The sequence below is a fragment of the Ursus americanus genome, chromosome 12 (assembly GCF_024610735.1).
Source record: "Ursus americanus isolate L20-20 chromosome 12, mUrsAme1.1.p, whole genome shotgun sequence".
In the NCBI taxonomy this organism is placed as follows: domain Eukaryota; kingdom Metazoa; phylum Chordata; class Mammalia; order Carnivora; family Ursidae; genus Ursus; species Ursus americanus.
In genome coordinates this window covers 41,810,648-41,826,995 of record NC_142138.1, presented here as the reverse complement: position 1 = coordinate 41,826,995, position 16,348 = coordinate 41,810,648, and the positions used below count along the sequence as shown (strand labels likewise).

Genomic DNA, 16,348 nt, shown 5'->3' with positions numbered 1-16,348 from the left:
GTGGGAGCGATGATACTTACACCGCCTGCCTCCTGAGGTTGTTGTGAAAAGTAAAATGGGATACTTTTATGGGAAAGTGCTTTTTTTTTTTAATGGTAGAAGCGTGTCCACAGTCCTAAAGCTGTTAAAGATGAAGGGTGTGGAAAACATTTCAAATGAATGTTTTCAGTGACTTAAATGATTACAAGGCACCCACCATTGGTCAGGTTCCATTTTAGGTGATAGATACAGCAGTGAACAAAAATGGGCAAATATCTCTCTGTATGTCAAATTTGTTGTTTGTTCAGCAGGGATAATAACTGAGAAAAAACTCCACTGAGTGGAGTGGCAACTTATCACAGGATCACTTGGCAGATTGCTCCGGTCATGACAGCTGACCAATCATACTGTTATGTGTCCGCATCCTCTTGCAATGGGCCGTGCTGTCCCTGACTGGTTCATCAGGAACCCAGGCCCTGAGGGGCCTCGAAGCTTCCATTCCTGACCTTAGTCCAACATTTGTGCTGGACCAGAGACCATAAAAGAATGAGATTTCCCTGAAGAGAGAGGCCCTGTACCAGCAGCACTGGGGCCTGGGCAGGCGGGGATGGCAATGGCACACCCCTTGGGCTCAGTTAGATGACTGCAGCTCTTCAATGACCCCAGCGAACCCGGCTGACCCACAGAATTGTGAGAAGTCATACCCTGCATTTTTAAGTGGAGGCCAGAGAAGGCCTCTCTGAGAAGGCAACACGTAAACAAGAGTAGAAGCAGGAGGATGTTATACATGGATGTTTGTGTCTTCCCCCAAACTCCTGTGGTGAAGCCCTATCCCCCACTGTGGCTGTGTTTGCAGATAGGGCCTCGAAGGAAGTTGCTGAGGCTAACTGAGGTTGTGCGCATGCACCAAGGAAAGGCTATGTGAGGACACAGCAAGAAGGCGGTTGTCTGCAGGCCAGGAAGAGAGTTCTCAGTAGAAACCAAATTGGCTAGAACTTTGATCTTGCACTCACATCCTCCAGAGCTGTGAGAAAATACATCTCTGTTGTTTAAGTCACCCAGTCTATGGTATTTTGTTACGGCAGTCCAAGCTGACTAAGACAGAAGCCACGCAGATATCTGGGAGAGAACATTCCAGCAGAAGCAACAGCTGGCGTAAAGGTGCTGAAACGCAGGCAAGCTGAACACCGTAATGCTGGAGCATAGGAAATAGGGCCCGAATTGGAGGTCCCCGGGGTCAGAGAAGAAGGGGTATGCACATCAGTAGGCCCCTGAAAGGCTTTGTCTTTTACTTGAAGTTAAAAGGAAAGTCTGCAGAGGTTGGAGGGATGGAGTGATATGTTTTCAAAGGACATGCATTTCTGTAATATTTGACTTTTATGTAACAATGAACATGTATTACTTTTGTAATCAGAAAAAAAGACACCAGACCACTTAGAAGACTCCATGAGAATGAGCTAACGAGTACAAGCTGTGTCCTTGAATGCCAACATGTGGGTACAGAGGAAAGCAGCGAGAGGCAGAGAGAGACAAAAGGGGGAGGGATGATTACAGCTGATGAGAAGTGCCAGTCTCATCAGGCCACTGGCCTTGGATTTTTTGAGGACTTGTCCTGTTCTCTGACTGTTCTCCCACTGGGAACTGCCCCCTCTGGAATGGTGCTGAACAAAAGAGGGGGGCAGGGCGCAGAGGGTGGGGCAAGAACAGAGAATAAAGCAAGGAGTAAATTCTTCCTCGAGAGGGATCCAGTACATCTGATCTACCCCAGCACTTAGCACATTGCCCCACTTCTATAGGGTAAGAGCTAGATGATCTCTTAAAGAAATGAATGAACAGACCTGAGCAGTTTTCCTGCACCTCACTCTCCCATTCCTACCTCCTCTTCTTTGTTAGTACAACTGAATTCTAAAGAGGATCTTTCAATCAGAGTGGGTGTAGTGGAGGGTGGATTGTTGACATAATAAAATGAAGGCTTAAGCCCTGCAGATACCTCATGATCTATGTCTAGTTTAAAAAAATGTAACAAATTGAGCTGAACCTTCCAGTAAGGTTGAGATCTCACAGGGATACCACTTTACATCTCATCATCATTTTATCTAAGTGTGGACTGGGACTGGCAGAGTTAAAAATGCAATGGAAAGACTGTATGAGTTGCGTTATCTTGCAAGACCTCCATTCACTTTTTTCCGTCTTTGGCCGGCAGAGGGAGAGATGAATAGACAAAGATGCCCAATGCCCTGGACAGAGAGTACTTTTTAAATGAGCACCCTGTTTAAAGTGCAAATGTGCTTTGCTATAAGCAACAGATGCGTTTGCTAAACATTACGTATAACCCACTTCTTTTTCTGAGCTCCAGAGGAGTTAACTCTGCTGAACAGAAGGAAAGATTCTTTGTGTTTTGTGAATGATCACCCCTTAGTCATTTGTTCTGTAATTTGGCATTTCATGGGTCAGGTATTTTATAAAATTCTCGAAGGAAGCAGTGACCAATTATTTCTGATTATGGAGATAATTTTTTATCTTCTTGAATAGATTAGAAAAATTTGAACATGTTCAGTCCCAACGATCAGTCTTAGTGCAAGTTTCAAGTTAATGAAAAAGAAATACAAAATACTGATCAGCCCAGTGAAGAATGGGTACCAGAATATGCCATCCTAAAATATGCCACTTTGGCGTAAGGAATATTTTGAGCTGAAGGCAATTGAGAAGAAGCAGATTTAAAAAAAGCTCTCGGCCCACGCCTATATGCCTAAAAGTAGGATGTAAAGGTACCCTGTCTCTTTTCTCTACCAGGAAGGACAGAAGTTAATCACTGGAGACAACTCTAGATCCTTATCAGCTCAGAGATAGCACCAGAGAAATCTACAAAACAATCTTCACTAGCTAAAATTACCCCTTACCTACCATTAATTTCCTTGTACATTTGTCTTTCCACAATTTGCCACCCCTAGAAGCTCAAAGTCCTTTTGTTTCTTTGACACTTCACTAAAAATGTATTGTTCTGTTGTTAAAATGCTATACAATCAACAAAACAAAAAGACAACATACTGTTTGGGAGATGACATTTGCAAATGACATATCTGATAAAGGGGTTAATAAACAAAATATATAAAGAACTTAAACAACTCACAGCAAAGAAACCCAAATAATATAATTAAAAAATGGGAAGAAGACATGAGCAGACATTTCTCCAAAGAAGACACACAGATGGCCAACACACACATGAAAAGATGCTCTATATCACTCATCATTAGGGAAATACGAATCAAAACCACAATAAGATAACACCTCACACCTGCCAGAATGGCTAAAATAAAAAACTGAAGAAATGATAAGTATTGGAGAGGATGTGGGGGGAAAAGGAATCCTCAAGCACTGTTGGTGGGAATGCAAACTGCTGCAGCCACTATGAAAATAGTATGGCGGTTTCTCACAAAATTAACAAGAGTTACCGTATGATCCAGTAATTCCACTACTGGGTATTTACCCAAAGAATATGAAAACACTATTTTGAAAAGATATATGCACCCCTATTTTTATTGCAGCATTATTTATAATAGCCAAATTATGGAAGCAACTCACGTGTCCATCAGTAGATGAATGGATAAAGATGTGATACATACATACACAATGGAATATTACTCAGCCATAAAAAAGAATGAAATCTTGCCATTTGCAACGACATGGATGGACCTAGAGGTTATAACGCTAAGTGAAACAAGTCAGTCAGAGAAAGATAAATACCATGTGATTTCAGCCATATGTGGAATTTAGGAAACTAAACAAATGAACAAAAGAGACAAACAAAGGGGTGGCTGGCTTAGTCTGTAGAGCATGCGACTCTTGATCTGGGGATCATGAGTTCAAACCCCACACTGGGTGTATAGCTTACTTAAAAAAAAGAGAGAGAGAAAAGAGATGGGGCGCTTGGGTGGCTCATTCGGTTGAGCATCTGACTCTTAGTTTCAGCTCAGGTCATGATCTCAGGGTTGTGGGATTAAGCCCTGAGTTGGGCTCCCCACTCAGCAGGGAGTGTGCTTGAGATTCTCTCCTTCTCCCTCCGCCCCCCTCCCCGCTCACGTGGTCTCTCTCCCTCTCTCAAATAAATAAATAAATCTTTAAAAAAAGAGAGAGACAAATCAACAACAACAACAACAAAACCAGACTAAAATATAGAGAACAAACTGGTGGTTAGCAGATGGGAGGTGGGTAAGGGGGGGATGGGTGAAATACATGAAGGGGGTTAAGAGTACACCTATCACGATGAGCCCTGAGTAACATATGGAATTGTTGAATCACTATTGTGCACCTGAAACGCTGTATGTTAATTACACAGGAATTTTTAAAAGATGCAATGCCAACCCAATTCTATCTATCCCTTTGAGTTACTCACCTCTGGGTGCTCCTGTGTATACGTCCTATGCGCTTGTTAACAGACATCTGTTTGATTTCCTCTTGTTAATGTCTTTTGTCAGTCTAACTTTCAGGGCCAGCTCAATGAACCTAAGATGGGTAGAGGGAAAACAATGTTTTGTCCTCCCCTATATCAGCAACCAATTCCTTATCCTTTATGCAATTAAAATAGTTAACATTCCTGATTGAGGACCCAATAAATTAGCCCAAGACACAATTCCTTGCAGCTATTCTTCAGAAATCTGTCTTCAGGCCTTTGGCCAGATGGCTCATTGGGTCTGACCCAAGTTTAGAGAACTACTTAGAAACATTCATAACCAACCAAAGAGGGTTCCTAATAATACACAGTCTGGTTACTCTGATTTGCTGAGCAAAATAAACAAGTTAATGAATGTATGAAAAGCTGCTTGTGAGACATTAAGTCCTCAATGACTTGCCTTTGCTGACTTTTGAAAGGAAAGAAAGGCACAATCCGTTCCTATCTGGGCAGTGTCCATTTTCTCAGCTCTAGCATAATAACACATTTGAACAGCTTTATTTTCCAGATTTTTTTTTTTCTTGCTTATGGACATATCCTCCAAATATTTTAGAACCTTCATTAATGAAAACCATTTAAATGTATTAAGCACTCAACATGCTAGATACCATCCTAAGTGCTTCATATGTGTTAACTCAGTGAATCCATACAATGCCATGAGCTGAATACTACCATTAACCCCATTTCACAGATGAGGAAGCAAAAGCACACCCATGTGACCTAACTTGCCTCCAAGGCAGTTCAGACTAGCTGGAGCTCTCCCCACTGCACTCTGCAGCTTCTCAGTCCCACGGACAAAGAGCAAGTGGTTGAACTATTGGCAGAAGGCTCTATTTATAAACAGGGAATTAAGCCTGAGGCCAAGAATTAATTTAATTTCCTACAATTAGGAGAGTGACTAAGTTCCAGCACCTAAGGGTTCAGCAGGAGTTGTTAACGGACTACCTCTTGCAATCTTCCCCAAAGCAACCGCACCAGTCCTGATTCACCGTCACTGAGCACACGCGGTATTTCCCATGTCTTTAGCTCTGGCTGCTGGAAGAACTGAGGCCATACTTAGAATGTGTCATTGGGCTAATTTTATTCTGTAAATAATAGAATAACTGTTTACAATATTTTAAAACATCCCCACCTTTTTCCAGGCCTCCTCTGAGCTCCTTCTGATTGCGCCATCTGCATACTTTCTTGGTCACCGCTGACTCTAATTTTAGTCCTGGTGAATGAGAAGATTCTTCTGCTTCTATTGTCTACATAATAGCTGTTTTATCTTTTAAGAGCTCTCCTCACCTTTACAAGGGGTCAAACATACAGAACACACATGTGGTTTTCAAATGACAATTCCTGTTTTGGTTAAAATTTACTCCCGGCAACCTGAGCCCACTTTAGGTAAGATATTAGAATAAACTACTATGGATAAGGAACAATTAGAAAGGATAAGAAAGGCCAAGGGAAAACAACAGCAGCAGTCTGGAGGCTTTGAAATGTAAATCTAAAGGGGGGTGGGTTACAGGGGTACCAGCAGGGGTGGGAATGTTAGCTTCCTCAACTTTACACATTCTTTCTTTCTTCTAAGCAATTTCTTCCAGTAAAACTGGTTCTTTCTCCCCAGGGACCACAAATATCTGATTCTTGTCCTAGCCCAGATGGTGGAGTACAGTGACCGTCAACAGAAGAAAGAGATCCAGTAAAAATAAAGGTCAGGAGATGCAGGCGCAGGGTGCCGCCTGGGTTGGTAACAGCTTGAGAATCTGTCTGAAATGCCATGCTGGAAGGAAAAGTCACATCTGTCCGGAGGGCCCAGCAAATGTTACAGTGTTTTCCTGCACCCACCTTTCTGGACCTGTTGCATGCCACTCTTCACATTTACTCTGCATCACATAGTTAAGACAGAGCTGTCTCATTTCTGAGTAAAAGACCATGAGTAAAGACGGTCATGCCTTGAACATTCAGTGAGGGGAAATAATTACATTACCTTGGGTGGACTGCCCTTTCATGACTGTCAGCCAAACAGAGGAAACAAGTCGTAACGCTAAGGACAGATGCTGAGACACATCAAGACCCTCTATTACTAAAGAATGAAGGAAAACCTTAGCTTGGGGCAGATTTACATAACCAGATGTCAACGCAGCTTTCACAACCTCTTTCGAATTGCTGACGGGAGCACCAGACATGTGCTGTGTCGTTTGGTGAGAGAGCAGAGCTCTGTTTGTGGGCACGCTTGAGTTTGAGGCTGGTGTCTGCTGCTTACAATGTGGAACCAGTTAGCCTGTCCGAGTCCATTTGTTTATCTCTTCAATGGGGATGATGCCTTTCTCTGAGTGTCTGGTGAGGGTGGAATGAGATAAGGTATGCACATTACCTAACAGTGCCCCAGTCTCCTGCTGGCTAGGTGACCCAGGGCAGGTTGTCTGACCTCCCAGTTTCCTCATCTGTCAAATGGGGATATCCAGACCTGCCAGGTTTGCTGTGACAAGTAAGTCAAAGTCAAGTGCCCGGCTAGTATACAGTCTGAGCTATTATTGCTACTTATATGGCCCAATCCACACTCAAAGCTCTTCTTCCACCTTCAGAAATGGACACCCGAAACACCTAATCCCCTGCATAACAGCGGTTACTTAGAACTGTTAAGTGGAAGCTGTAATCTTGAGTATGCATCAGCTACTTCTCAGGCAAGAATGAAAATACTGATGTGGACTCAATTTTCTGCCTAGTGTGATGAGAAATTAATAGCAAACTATGTTTGCTCACCGTTTATCTCCAGGGAGCTCTGGGCACAGTGCTGACAGAATCTTCACAACATCCTGGCGAAGAGGAGATGATGACTGATTTAATCACCATCTTCAAGACGATGAAGGATGAAGGATTGTCATCTGGCTGGTGACCAGCTGTTTCCACCACAACCCAAGCCAGATAAAGAGCCGGCAGGCCTAAGTCATAGGAAAGATTTGGGTTAAACCCCTGGAGATACATCTTGAAGAGGTTTCCATCTAGGCAGTGCTTCGTTTCAAAGTACTGATTTATGTGGCTACTATTGAATTATAGTTTCCCAGTGGCAAATTGAAAACATAGATTTCTTTACAGTATATACACAGCTTGGCTTAACACCTGGGTGAGTCCTTTGGGCGGGTCTTCCCCTGAAACGACTCCAGCCAATTTCCATGCCAGGCTATTTGGCAGTTTCCCAGGGACATTCTGGAAAGGCTCAAATGAGCAGGTTATCCCATGGTTGAGCGAGCTTTAAGCAGCTAACCCAGACCCAGCCTGAAGGTGAAACAATGCAATGGGGTAGTTTAGCTATCTGGGTTTGTGGTAGGGTGTCCGTCACCTGAGCACAGGCGCATATGTCGTTAGAGTGGTTATAGGACCTACAAAAACCTCAGACTCCTGAGAGAATATGTAGTCCCACCACCTCTTCAATCAGTCAACAAAAGCAATATGACTATCACATCGCCTTCCTATGGTTGCCACGGTGATATGAACGGAATGGTTGACGGCAGAAGCAAAAGGGAGGCATGGAAGTTACCGTAAGCTCAAGCACCAGCAAAACCCCAACTCCTCCCCAGTGAGAGCCCAGCGAGAGGCTGATGGGAGAGGCAGATCCCAATGGTGGTAGAAACACTAGTCACCAGCACCGTCTGTTTCCCAGCTCCTGATGATGACTGGCTTGTTAGTGATAGGTGTTCTCTTTAGGACAATGCTTCTCAAGTTTTACCATCCCTATAAATTACCTGGGTATCGTTTTGTTAAACTAGAGATTTTTATTTCATCGGTCTGGGTAACTATCTGAGACTCTGCATTTCTGAGAAGCTCCCTGCACAGCAGTTTGAGCAGCAAAGTCTTCAGGACTTGCATGTATGAGAACCCCCTAATGAACGGGGGCTTCAACAAGACAAGAGTTTACTCCTTTATGTAACCCAGCTCTTGAAGTTGCCCAGGGCCTAGTCTTCTGCTCTAGTGCTGGGCCATACCTGGTGTGTTGCTCTGGGTCTGCAGTCCACACGGTACCCACTTCTAAAACCTGCAATTTAACCGGCAGCAATGGGGAAGGGGATGGGATGCCCTTCCCTTTAAGGGCCCAATCCAGAAATTGCACATTTCCCTTCCATTCCCATTCTTTGGGCTAGAATTTAGTCGCACGGCCACATCTAGACCCAAGTAAGTCAGGACATATTTTATTTTATGCATATTTTATGCTGTGTTACCAGGTGTGCATTGAAAAGTCCATACCAAGGAAGGAGAGAAAGCATAGTAGGGGACGCTGGCAGTCTCTGTCACAGTTGGGGATGAAAATAATAGCGACACTGGAATGTTACTGAGTACTTACTCTCTGGCAGGCACGGCACCTTAGATGAATCACCTCGTTCAACCGTCACAAAAAAACCCCATTGGTAGGTACTATTGCTATTCCCACTTACAGATAAAGAAACTGAGGCTTAGGGAGGTTAAGTAGCTTGCTACCGCCAGAATTCAAATCCAGGCACTGTCACTCCAGAGTAGGGAAAGGACTGATGACAGAAACAGCAGGTGTGCCCAGGCAGTTTCAACCCTCGGAGGTCCCCCAGCAGCGGGAGGGCGGTGGGTTGTGAGTCTATGAGACGAAACCCTGCAGGACTGACTACACAGAAAATCTTGTGCATTCCACCAAGAAAGACAATGCTTACCTGGGACAATTTATACATCGTATTTCCAGAGGCAGAAGGATGAAGACATTCTCCTTCAGAGCTTTAAGATTTGTGAACCAAGGAGCTTATTATTTCCCTGGTGGCAGCGACATGGTTGTCACCTCAGGCTACCCCAGTCTTGAGAGGCGATGGTCTGTGCACCTCCTGTGGTGCACCCCCCCCCCCCACCGCCCCTGCAGCTGTCGCTACCCTGAATACCTGGTGCGTTTGTCCTAGGAGAGCCACAGCTGGCCAGGACCAGATGGGACCACTTCTTGTGTCAGTCACAAGTTAGAGGACATTTGGAAAACTGTTTTCCAAAGTTCTCCCCCCTCCTTCTCCTTTTCATGAAAAGGGCTTTTTGTTAGTACAGCCTTTGTTTGGGGATTCAGTTGATAAAGGGACCATTTTATTGGGATGAATTACTGACGCAAGTGCTGCCAGAAATCCTAGCGAGAGGCCAGCACTCTGGCTTTTATTCAGCAAGGTGAATGGAAACAGCTACTGGGCATCGGTATCAAGGGCACTTTGGAGTTCACTGCCATCAGCAACTTCAGTTTAGTTGCTAGTTGACTTTGAGTTTAGCGGAGATAGTCAGAGAAAGTGCTAGCAATAAAATATAAGACTTTTCCCTTTATATATAAAAAATGTCAAATGGGCAGGAACTGTTGGCCAGGGCTTATATAGAATGAACTCTTTCTACCTATTATTAAAATTGCTAAATCTCCACTACAAAGACTGGGGTCCCTGTAACAAACTTCAGCTTATTCTTCTGAATCCCTGGAAAAGTCACTTTTCCGTTGAGCCAAATGAAAGCTGGGGGAAAAAAAGTCAAACAGCCAAAAGTAAACCTCAGACTTTGTGGGACTCACACAGACGTGGAACATTTAAAGGTTCTTTAAATTAATTGTCTTCAGATGGTGCTCAGAGGACTTTGGAAAAAGATATGAAAATACTAGTAAGCCGAAACGTGTACATCCGAACTTGTTTCTCTCCCATGTCTGGTGCATGCAGTGCCAACGTAAACTTGTGAAGACACATGGACTGATAGTATATTTCTCCATAATCTCATCTGCTGTTTTGTTGAGACTCCAAGACCCAGTATATTTAAAGTCTGCTAGATGAATCAGCATTTCTTGAGCAACCTCTTTTAAAAGATTGCTATTTGCAAACAGTGGCAAGGAATGAGGCACTTAAATCAATTGACCGTGAACTCTTCAGAGTTCAAGGAAATCATTAAGGGCTGATAAAGTCAATACAAGTTTGGGTAAGAGAAAAGGTCCCCCTTGATGTTGTCTGAAGGCATGTAACACCAATCAGTTCTAGGTGACTGAACCCCAACTATTGATTAGGAAACGGGTGCCCACAGGCAAGTGCCAGCTGTCTAGCTTGGGAGTGTCACACAGACTGGCTCCTGCAGATCTCACTGAAAAACAAGATGAGCAGTGGGGATCCTGCCATCTACGCCCTGCAAAAACAACACGCACTTGTTTTAAGAAAGGAAGACAAGTTTCCTAGTCTGTAAAGCAAGAATCATAAGATCTGGCCTGTTTATCTCACAAGCAAGATAATGAAGCATCCTTTTTAAAAAAAGATTTTATTTATTTGAGAGAGGGAGAGAGAGATTACAAGCAGGGGGAGCGGCGGAGTGAGGGGGAGCAGCAGATGCCCCGCTGAGCAGGGAGCCTGATGCGGAGCTCGATCCCAGGACCCCGGGATCACGACACGAGCCCAAGGCAGACACTTAACCAACAGAGCCACCCAGGCGCCCCTGAAGCATCCTTCGAAAAATGCTGTACCCATATCTGATGGTGGCATTATTGTGCAGGGAGAACAGTGCCCTATGTGGCTGGTGGGAAGGAACCATCTAGAAGTGTTTACAGGCAGAATTTATAGGCGCAAAACTTCCCTGAAGCTCCTCTTCAAGTGTGCCCCCTCCCAGCCATAGTTCATTCACACAGATTCTGTACACCTTCCAGATTACAATTATAATTAATCATTTGTATAATTCGCATTACTAATATTCTCTCCCCTACTTTGCCAACAGTTCCTGCCCATTTGACATTTTTTATATATAAAAGGGAAAGTCTTATATTTTATTGCTAGCACTTTCTCTGACTGCCTCCCCTAAACTCAAAGTCAACCAGCAACTAAGCTCGAAGTTGCTGATGGAGGTGAACTCTGATGGCAGCAAAGTTCCAGTAGCCAAGGATTCTGATTCATTCCATCAGTAAATTCGCAGTTCCCTGGACAGCCTAGGCACAGACTAGGTGCATAATCAGTACTACTGAATACATCAGTGAATGCTGAAGAGAAATGGAAGGTGTGTACGTAAGTCAATTTGCTTCTGTATCCCAAAGTTGTCCTTGTCCTCTCATTTTCTGAACTTGAGATTTTATCAACTAGCCTTTTAGGAAGAGACAGAGTGGCTGGGATGCTGGAGCTGGGGTCAGTTTCTAATTCAGCGAGAGAGGCCAAGGCCAGTACCCCAAGATCAGTTCTGGGAGGAAAAGCAGGGATGTGAGTCCATCTTTTCACATTCTCCGCAAAATCCGTCAAGTCATGCTAAGGTGTTGACAGGAGAAAGTGCAATGTCTTTTTTTTTTTTTTAAGTTTATTTATTTTTAGTAATCTCTACACCCAACGTGGGGCTCAAGCTCACAACCTCGAGATCCAGAGTCACATGCTCTTCTGACTGAGTCAGCCAGGCACCCCTCCAGTGTCTTATTAGATGAGTCCAGTTTCATACAGAGAGGACATTACTTTGTCATCCGGAGTGCCAAACAGTCCTCTTCTCTTGAAAACACACATCTGCAGAAAGGCTGAGAAACACCTGCTGACCAATACCTAACCAGGTGGTAGGGAATTTTTTTATTTTCTGAGATGGACTTGGACACTTTGTAGGTTAAAAAAGGAAAATCATCATCTAAGAAGTACATTCTGCCAGCATTTCCCTGGACATGATCCCTCCTAGCCACAGGCAAACACAGGAAATACAGCCTGTCGCTAAAATAAATACAGAAAGTCAGTTTTCCAACTCAGTGAGCTACAAGTCCTACTTTTTCCTCAACACTGAAAAGGGCAAGAAATGAAGGATAATTGCTTTGATTTTGTGTTATCTTCTAACTGTTGCTATATTGGAAAGCATTAATCACTAAACCATTAAACATTTTGTCTTGTGGGGGCACCTGGGTGGCGCGGTCAGTTAAGCATCTGACTCTTAGTTTCAGCTCAGGTCATGATCTGTGAGTTTAGGGGAGGCAGTCAGAGAAAGTGCTAGCAATAAAATATAAGACTTTCTCCTTTATATATATCAGGCTCCCCGCTCAGTGGGGAGTCTGCTTGAGATTCTCTCTCTCTCCCCCTCTGCCCCTCCCTACTGCGCTTGTGTGTGCTTGCTCTCTCTCTCAAATAAATAATTAAAAACTTTTTGTCTTGGTTGTAATTAATTTTTAAAAAACATTTTCTATTTATTGGCAACCTTATAGTATTGATAGAAAAATGTGTCTCATAATAATTCCAGGCTATGGAAAAACAGCTATTGGTGAGGGGGATGTCATTTTCTTTTATTTTTTCTTGCTATTTTTAAAAAAACAAACGACTTCCCCTCCCCCCACAAGCTACACACCTTTACTCTGTTCCAGACCTTCAAGAGCGTAACATCACTAAAATAGGATTCTCAGAAGTGGGAGCCCTAGCCCAATGTTATAAGAAGTGCTGATTTGAGGCACTTTAAATTAAAACAGGAAGGAAATATTTCAGCAAATCCAAATTTACAAGCTGGGACCTGACGTGTCTTTAAGTGGTCTGAATTAAAGCAATACCGCACCGATTAGGCAAAGTAAATCAAGACACCTCCAGAAAGCTGGTATAGTAAGAAAAATGTCAATTTAATCATTTACTTTAGCAGGCAAGCAACTTGTAAACATTCAGTAGCGGCAGCATCCAAGTTACAAACAATTTAAAAAGAAACCAAGATTAGTGATTATAATCGTTCCTTCCCTTTCCCCCAAAAGAAAAAAAAAGAAAAGAGAAAAGATTTGGAAATGAATGACAGAAAACACTACAAACAGGGAACATTCAGTTATGTCTTCTATCAGCCTTCTATGCATCCTTGCTGTGTTTTATTTTTTTAAAGATGTATCTACTCCTAAAATGCATTATCTTGCAATAACTTGTATGCGAGTGTTTGCAATCTAGGAAGTTTTCCTGCACACGGACGTGCACGGATCATCTCAGTTTAAATCCCATTCGCAAAGGGAATATTTATGTCTTGATTCAATGCTTCTTTGACTTCGAGTGGCAGGGTGTCAAAAAGGTGATCTTCCACAACAAGCCCGCTTTTCTTGAGCAGGCGACACTGGCCCAGCTGGGCTGGCAGGCGGTCCAAGCAGTTCCCCTTCAGCTCTAGCTGAGTGAGCTGGGAGAGCTGACCAATCTTCTCGGGGAGGAAGGTGATGCAGTTTTGCCCCAGATTCAAAGTCCTCAACTTCACGCATTTGAACAACTGTTTTGGCAGAACGTCCACTTTGTTCCCAGTGATATGCAAATGCTGCAGGTTCTGAAGCAATCCTATTTCTATCGGAATCACTGAAATGTTGTTGTAACTTACATCTAAGCATCTGAGTTTCTGTAAACTGAACACTGCCACGGGTAAGGATTCGAGCTTGTTGTTAGAGAAATAAAGTGACTCCAAGTTTTTGACGTGGGTGATGGAGGGTGGAATGGTGGCGATTTTATTATGCCATAATTTTAAACACGTCAGTCGTTTTAAATGCTGGAAACTGATGATCTCCTCAATGGTGCGTATGTTATTTGATTTTAAATCCAGTTCCTGCAGATTGGAGAGGCTGAAAATAGCATGGGGGATTCTCTCCAGCTCACAGTTCTGAAGTTCGAGCTCGGCGACATTCATCATTTTCTTAAGGCTGTTCAGTACCAAGAGTTTAGTGCCGTCATTATGAATGACTAACTTTGTAAGATGTGGAGCCACATCTGTAATGTTGGAGGGAACTTTGGTCAAATTACTCTTCACGTGCAGAATCTTAAGGTGCCGCAACTCTCGGAGAGACTCAAGTCCGATCATCTTATTGTTCTCCGAGTTCAAGTTGCCTATCAAGTACAACTCTCGCAGGTTTTTGAGCAGGTACACCCAGGCAGGGATCTCCGCCACGTCGGTGAACTTCACGTGAAGGCATCTCAAGTGATCTCGGAGGAAGCTAAAAGCAGTCTGTTCAACTTTTGCAGGGCAGTGGCAGAGGTGAAGCTCTTGGAGGTTGGTCATCTGAGAAATCTTAGCGGGAATTTTAGCTTCTGGAATCAGTTCAAGTTTTAGCACATCCAGGTCTGTGAGGTCAAAGACGGCGTCGGGCACACCGGACAGCATGAACAGATGGAGCTCCTGCTTGTCCTGGGGGTTGCGGGACACGTGCTGCCGAAGTTTTTCAAATGTCCACTCATGGTTCAGACTAATTTCCCTCAGTTTATTTTCACTGACTTCTGACAGGAACACACCAAAGCGCTTTGAATACAGCTGGTCATACTGGTCTACCATGTGCAGGAGGAACGCAAAATCGTTTTTGACGTCTGGAATGTCGCTGAAACTGCTCTCTTCCCTGACTTTTTCAAAAGAATATTCCTTCAAAGGTATCCTGAATAACCAGAAGAGAGTGTAGAGGCAGATAAAACCATAGACACAAATAATGGATATGTAGCTGATGAGCAGCTTTTTCAGCATGTATGCCATATTGTGGGTGCACTCGAATACCTCATAACCAGTCAGGTGCTCCACTTTGGGCTTGCAGACGTGTTCAAAGCTGATGGCGTTGACGAAGTTTGCGGTATAGCAGAGAATGAAAATGAATTTGGCTGTTTTGATAAACGTTTGGACCACGTAGAGTTTGTAGATCAAGTCACTGTCTTCCACGTGAGCACGGAACTTCCTTACTTTCTCAAACAGGGCTTTGGCCTGTTCCCCGTCTTTTTTATCCAGGATGGTCATGCTGGGGACTTCGATCACAGGCTTCTCGGCTGAGAATTTGAAGCCTGTTTTGTTGATCATTGGGGTACTGGCACTCGGGCTCCCTTCATCACTGCTGGTAGACACATGCTTTGGTAGAGTCTGGGCACCTGTTATTCTCTGCTTGTTTTCCTCCGAGTCTTCACACGCTGTCTCAGACAACGCTTTAGTAGTCCAAGGAGATTCAAAGCACTTTCCTAATATTGAAACAAAATGTTCTACTTTTGAGCATGTTTTGGGATATTTGAACCAAAAGTTGCTACTGACCATGAGAATAATAGTATGTATGAGAGCAAGGTATGGAAAGTACTTAGAATACCACGGGAGGGCCAGATGGTAACACATCTGATTAATAAATACATATTGCTGAAAATCCAAGTTTGTCTTTCGGCCTGTTGGATCTTTCTTCTCTTTCTTTGTCTCCTGATGTGGAACTGTCAAATCTGTGTGAGGATATGTGGCTCTGAGAGGTATGTCAGGTGTCACAGCAGATGCGCCAAAGGAAATGTCACTTGCCGTCCGCCTGTCTTGGTCTTGGTCAGTGGCTGCTTCCAACTTGGGGATATTGGTGGTAACGTCGGCATTTCCTGGTGGTGTGTGTGCCTTTGAATTTACAGGAGATGGCAATACTGGCAAGCAGACCACCTGATCTTTGGTAAGTTGCATGGTTCCTGCAAAGATGGCTACCATCAACATAACGACAGCCAGGTAATCCATAAACACGTCCCACCATGGTTTCAGGATTCGGTAAGTTGGTTGAATGTCATTAAGTGAAGCAACTTCCGCAAGGGTAAACATTCCTAGAAAACAAGAAAGCAAAAGACATCATTACAAAGATGCAAGCAAAAACATTAAACAAAAAAAACTCTTTACTTGCTCCAAATTAAAGTATTCTCCTCCATGTCCTAGCTTTTTCTCCAAGACAGGTGTAGTAGAAAATAAACTAAAAGGAACACCCATGAGAAAAATGGTGGTTTGTCATAGGAGCTTTTCCCTCCCACCCCAAGAGAAGAGAGAAAAAAAAGGGGGGGGGAAGGGGAATAAAGAATGCCTTCTAGGTGAGAAATAAGTCAGTCTGCTAAAGAGTTGGAGTAGAAAGGGGGGAAAAGTTTGAGAGCTGTTTTGGAGCCAGAATTGAAAGACTTATAACTTCCAGGACCTTGAGGAAGGATATGAGAACAAGATGGGATCTGCTGTGGACTGGAATGATTCAAGGTTAAGACTTTAGGGAGAGAGGTG

At 43.6% G+C, this 16,348-nt stretch overlaps 1 protein-coding gene and 1 pseudogene across 3 annotated transcripts in view; one reads left to right on the top strand and one right to left on the bottom strand.

Moving 5' to 3' along the window:
- Positions 1-7,310, top strand: part of LOC123794897 (small ribosomal subunit protein uS5-like) — a 48,643-nt pseudogene extending 41,333 nt beyond the window's left edge.
- Positions 7,311-12,959: 5,649 nt separating this feature from the next.
- Positions 12,960-16,348, bottom strand: part of LRRC8D (leucine rich repeat containing 8 VRAC subunit D) — a 111,792-nt gene continuing 108,403 nt past the window's right edge. For all 3 annotated transcript variants that reach the window (XM_045801820.2, XM_045801821.2, XM_087866090.1), the window contains one exon: positions 12,960-15,909. In XM_045801820.2, coding sequence (XP_045657776.1) covers positions 13,331-15,907 — 2,577 coding nt within the window. In that variant the 5' untranslated portion in view covers positions 15,908-15,909 and the 3' untranslated portion in view covers positions 12,960-13,330. The remainder of the gene's footprint in view (positions 15,910-16,348) is intronic.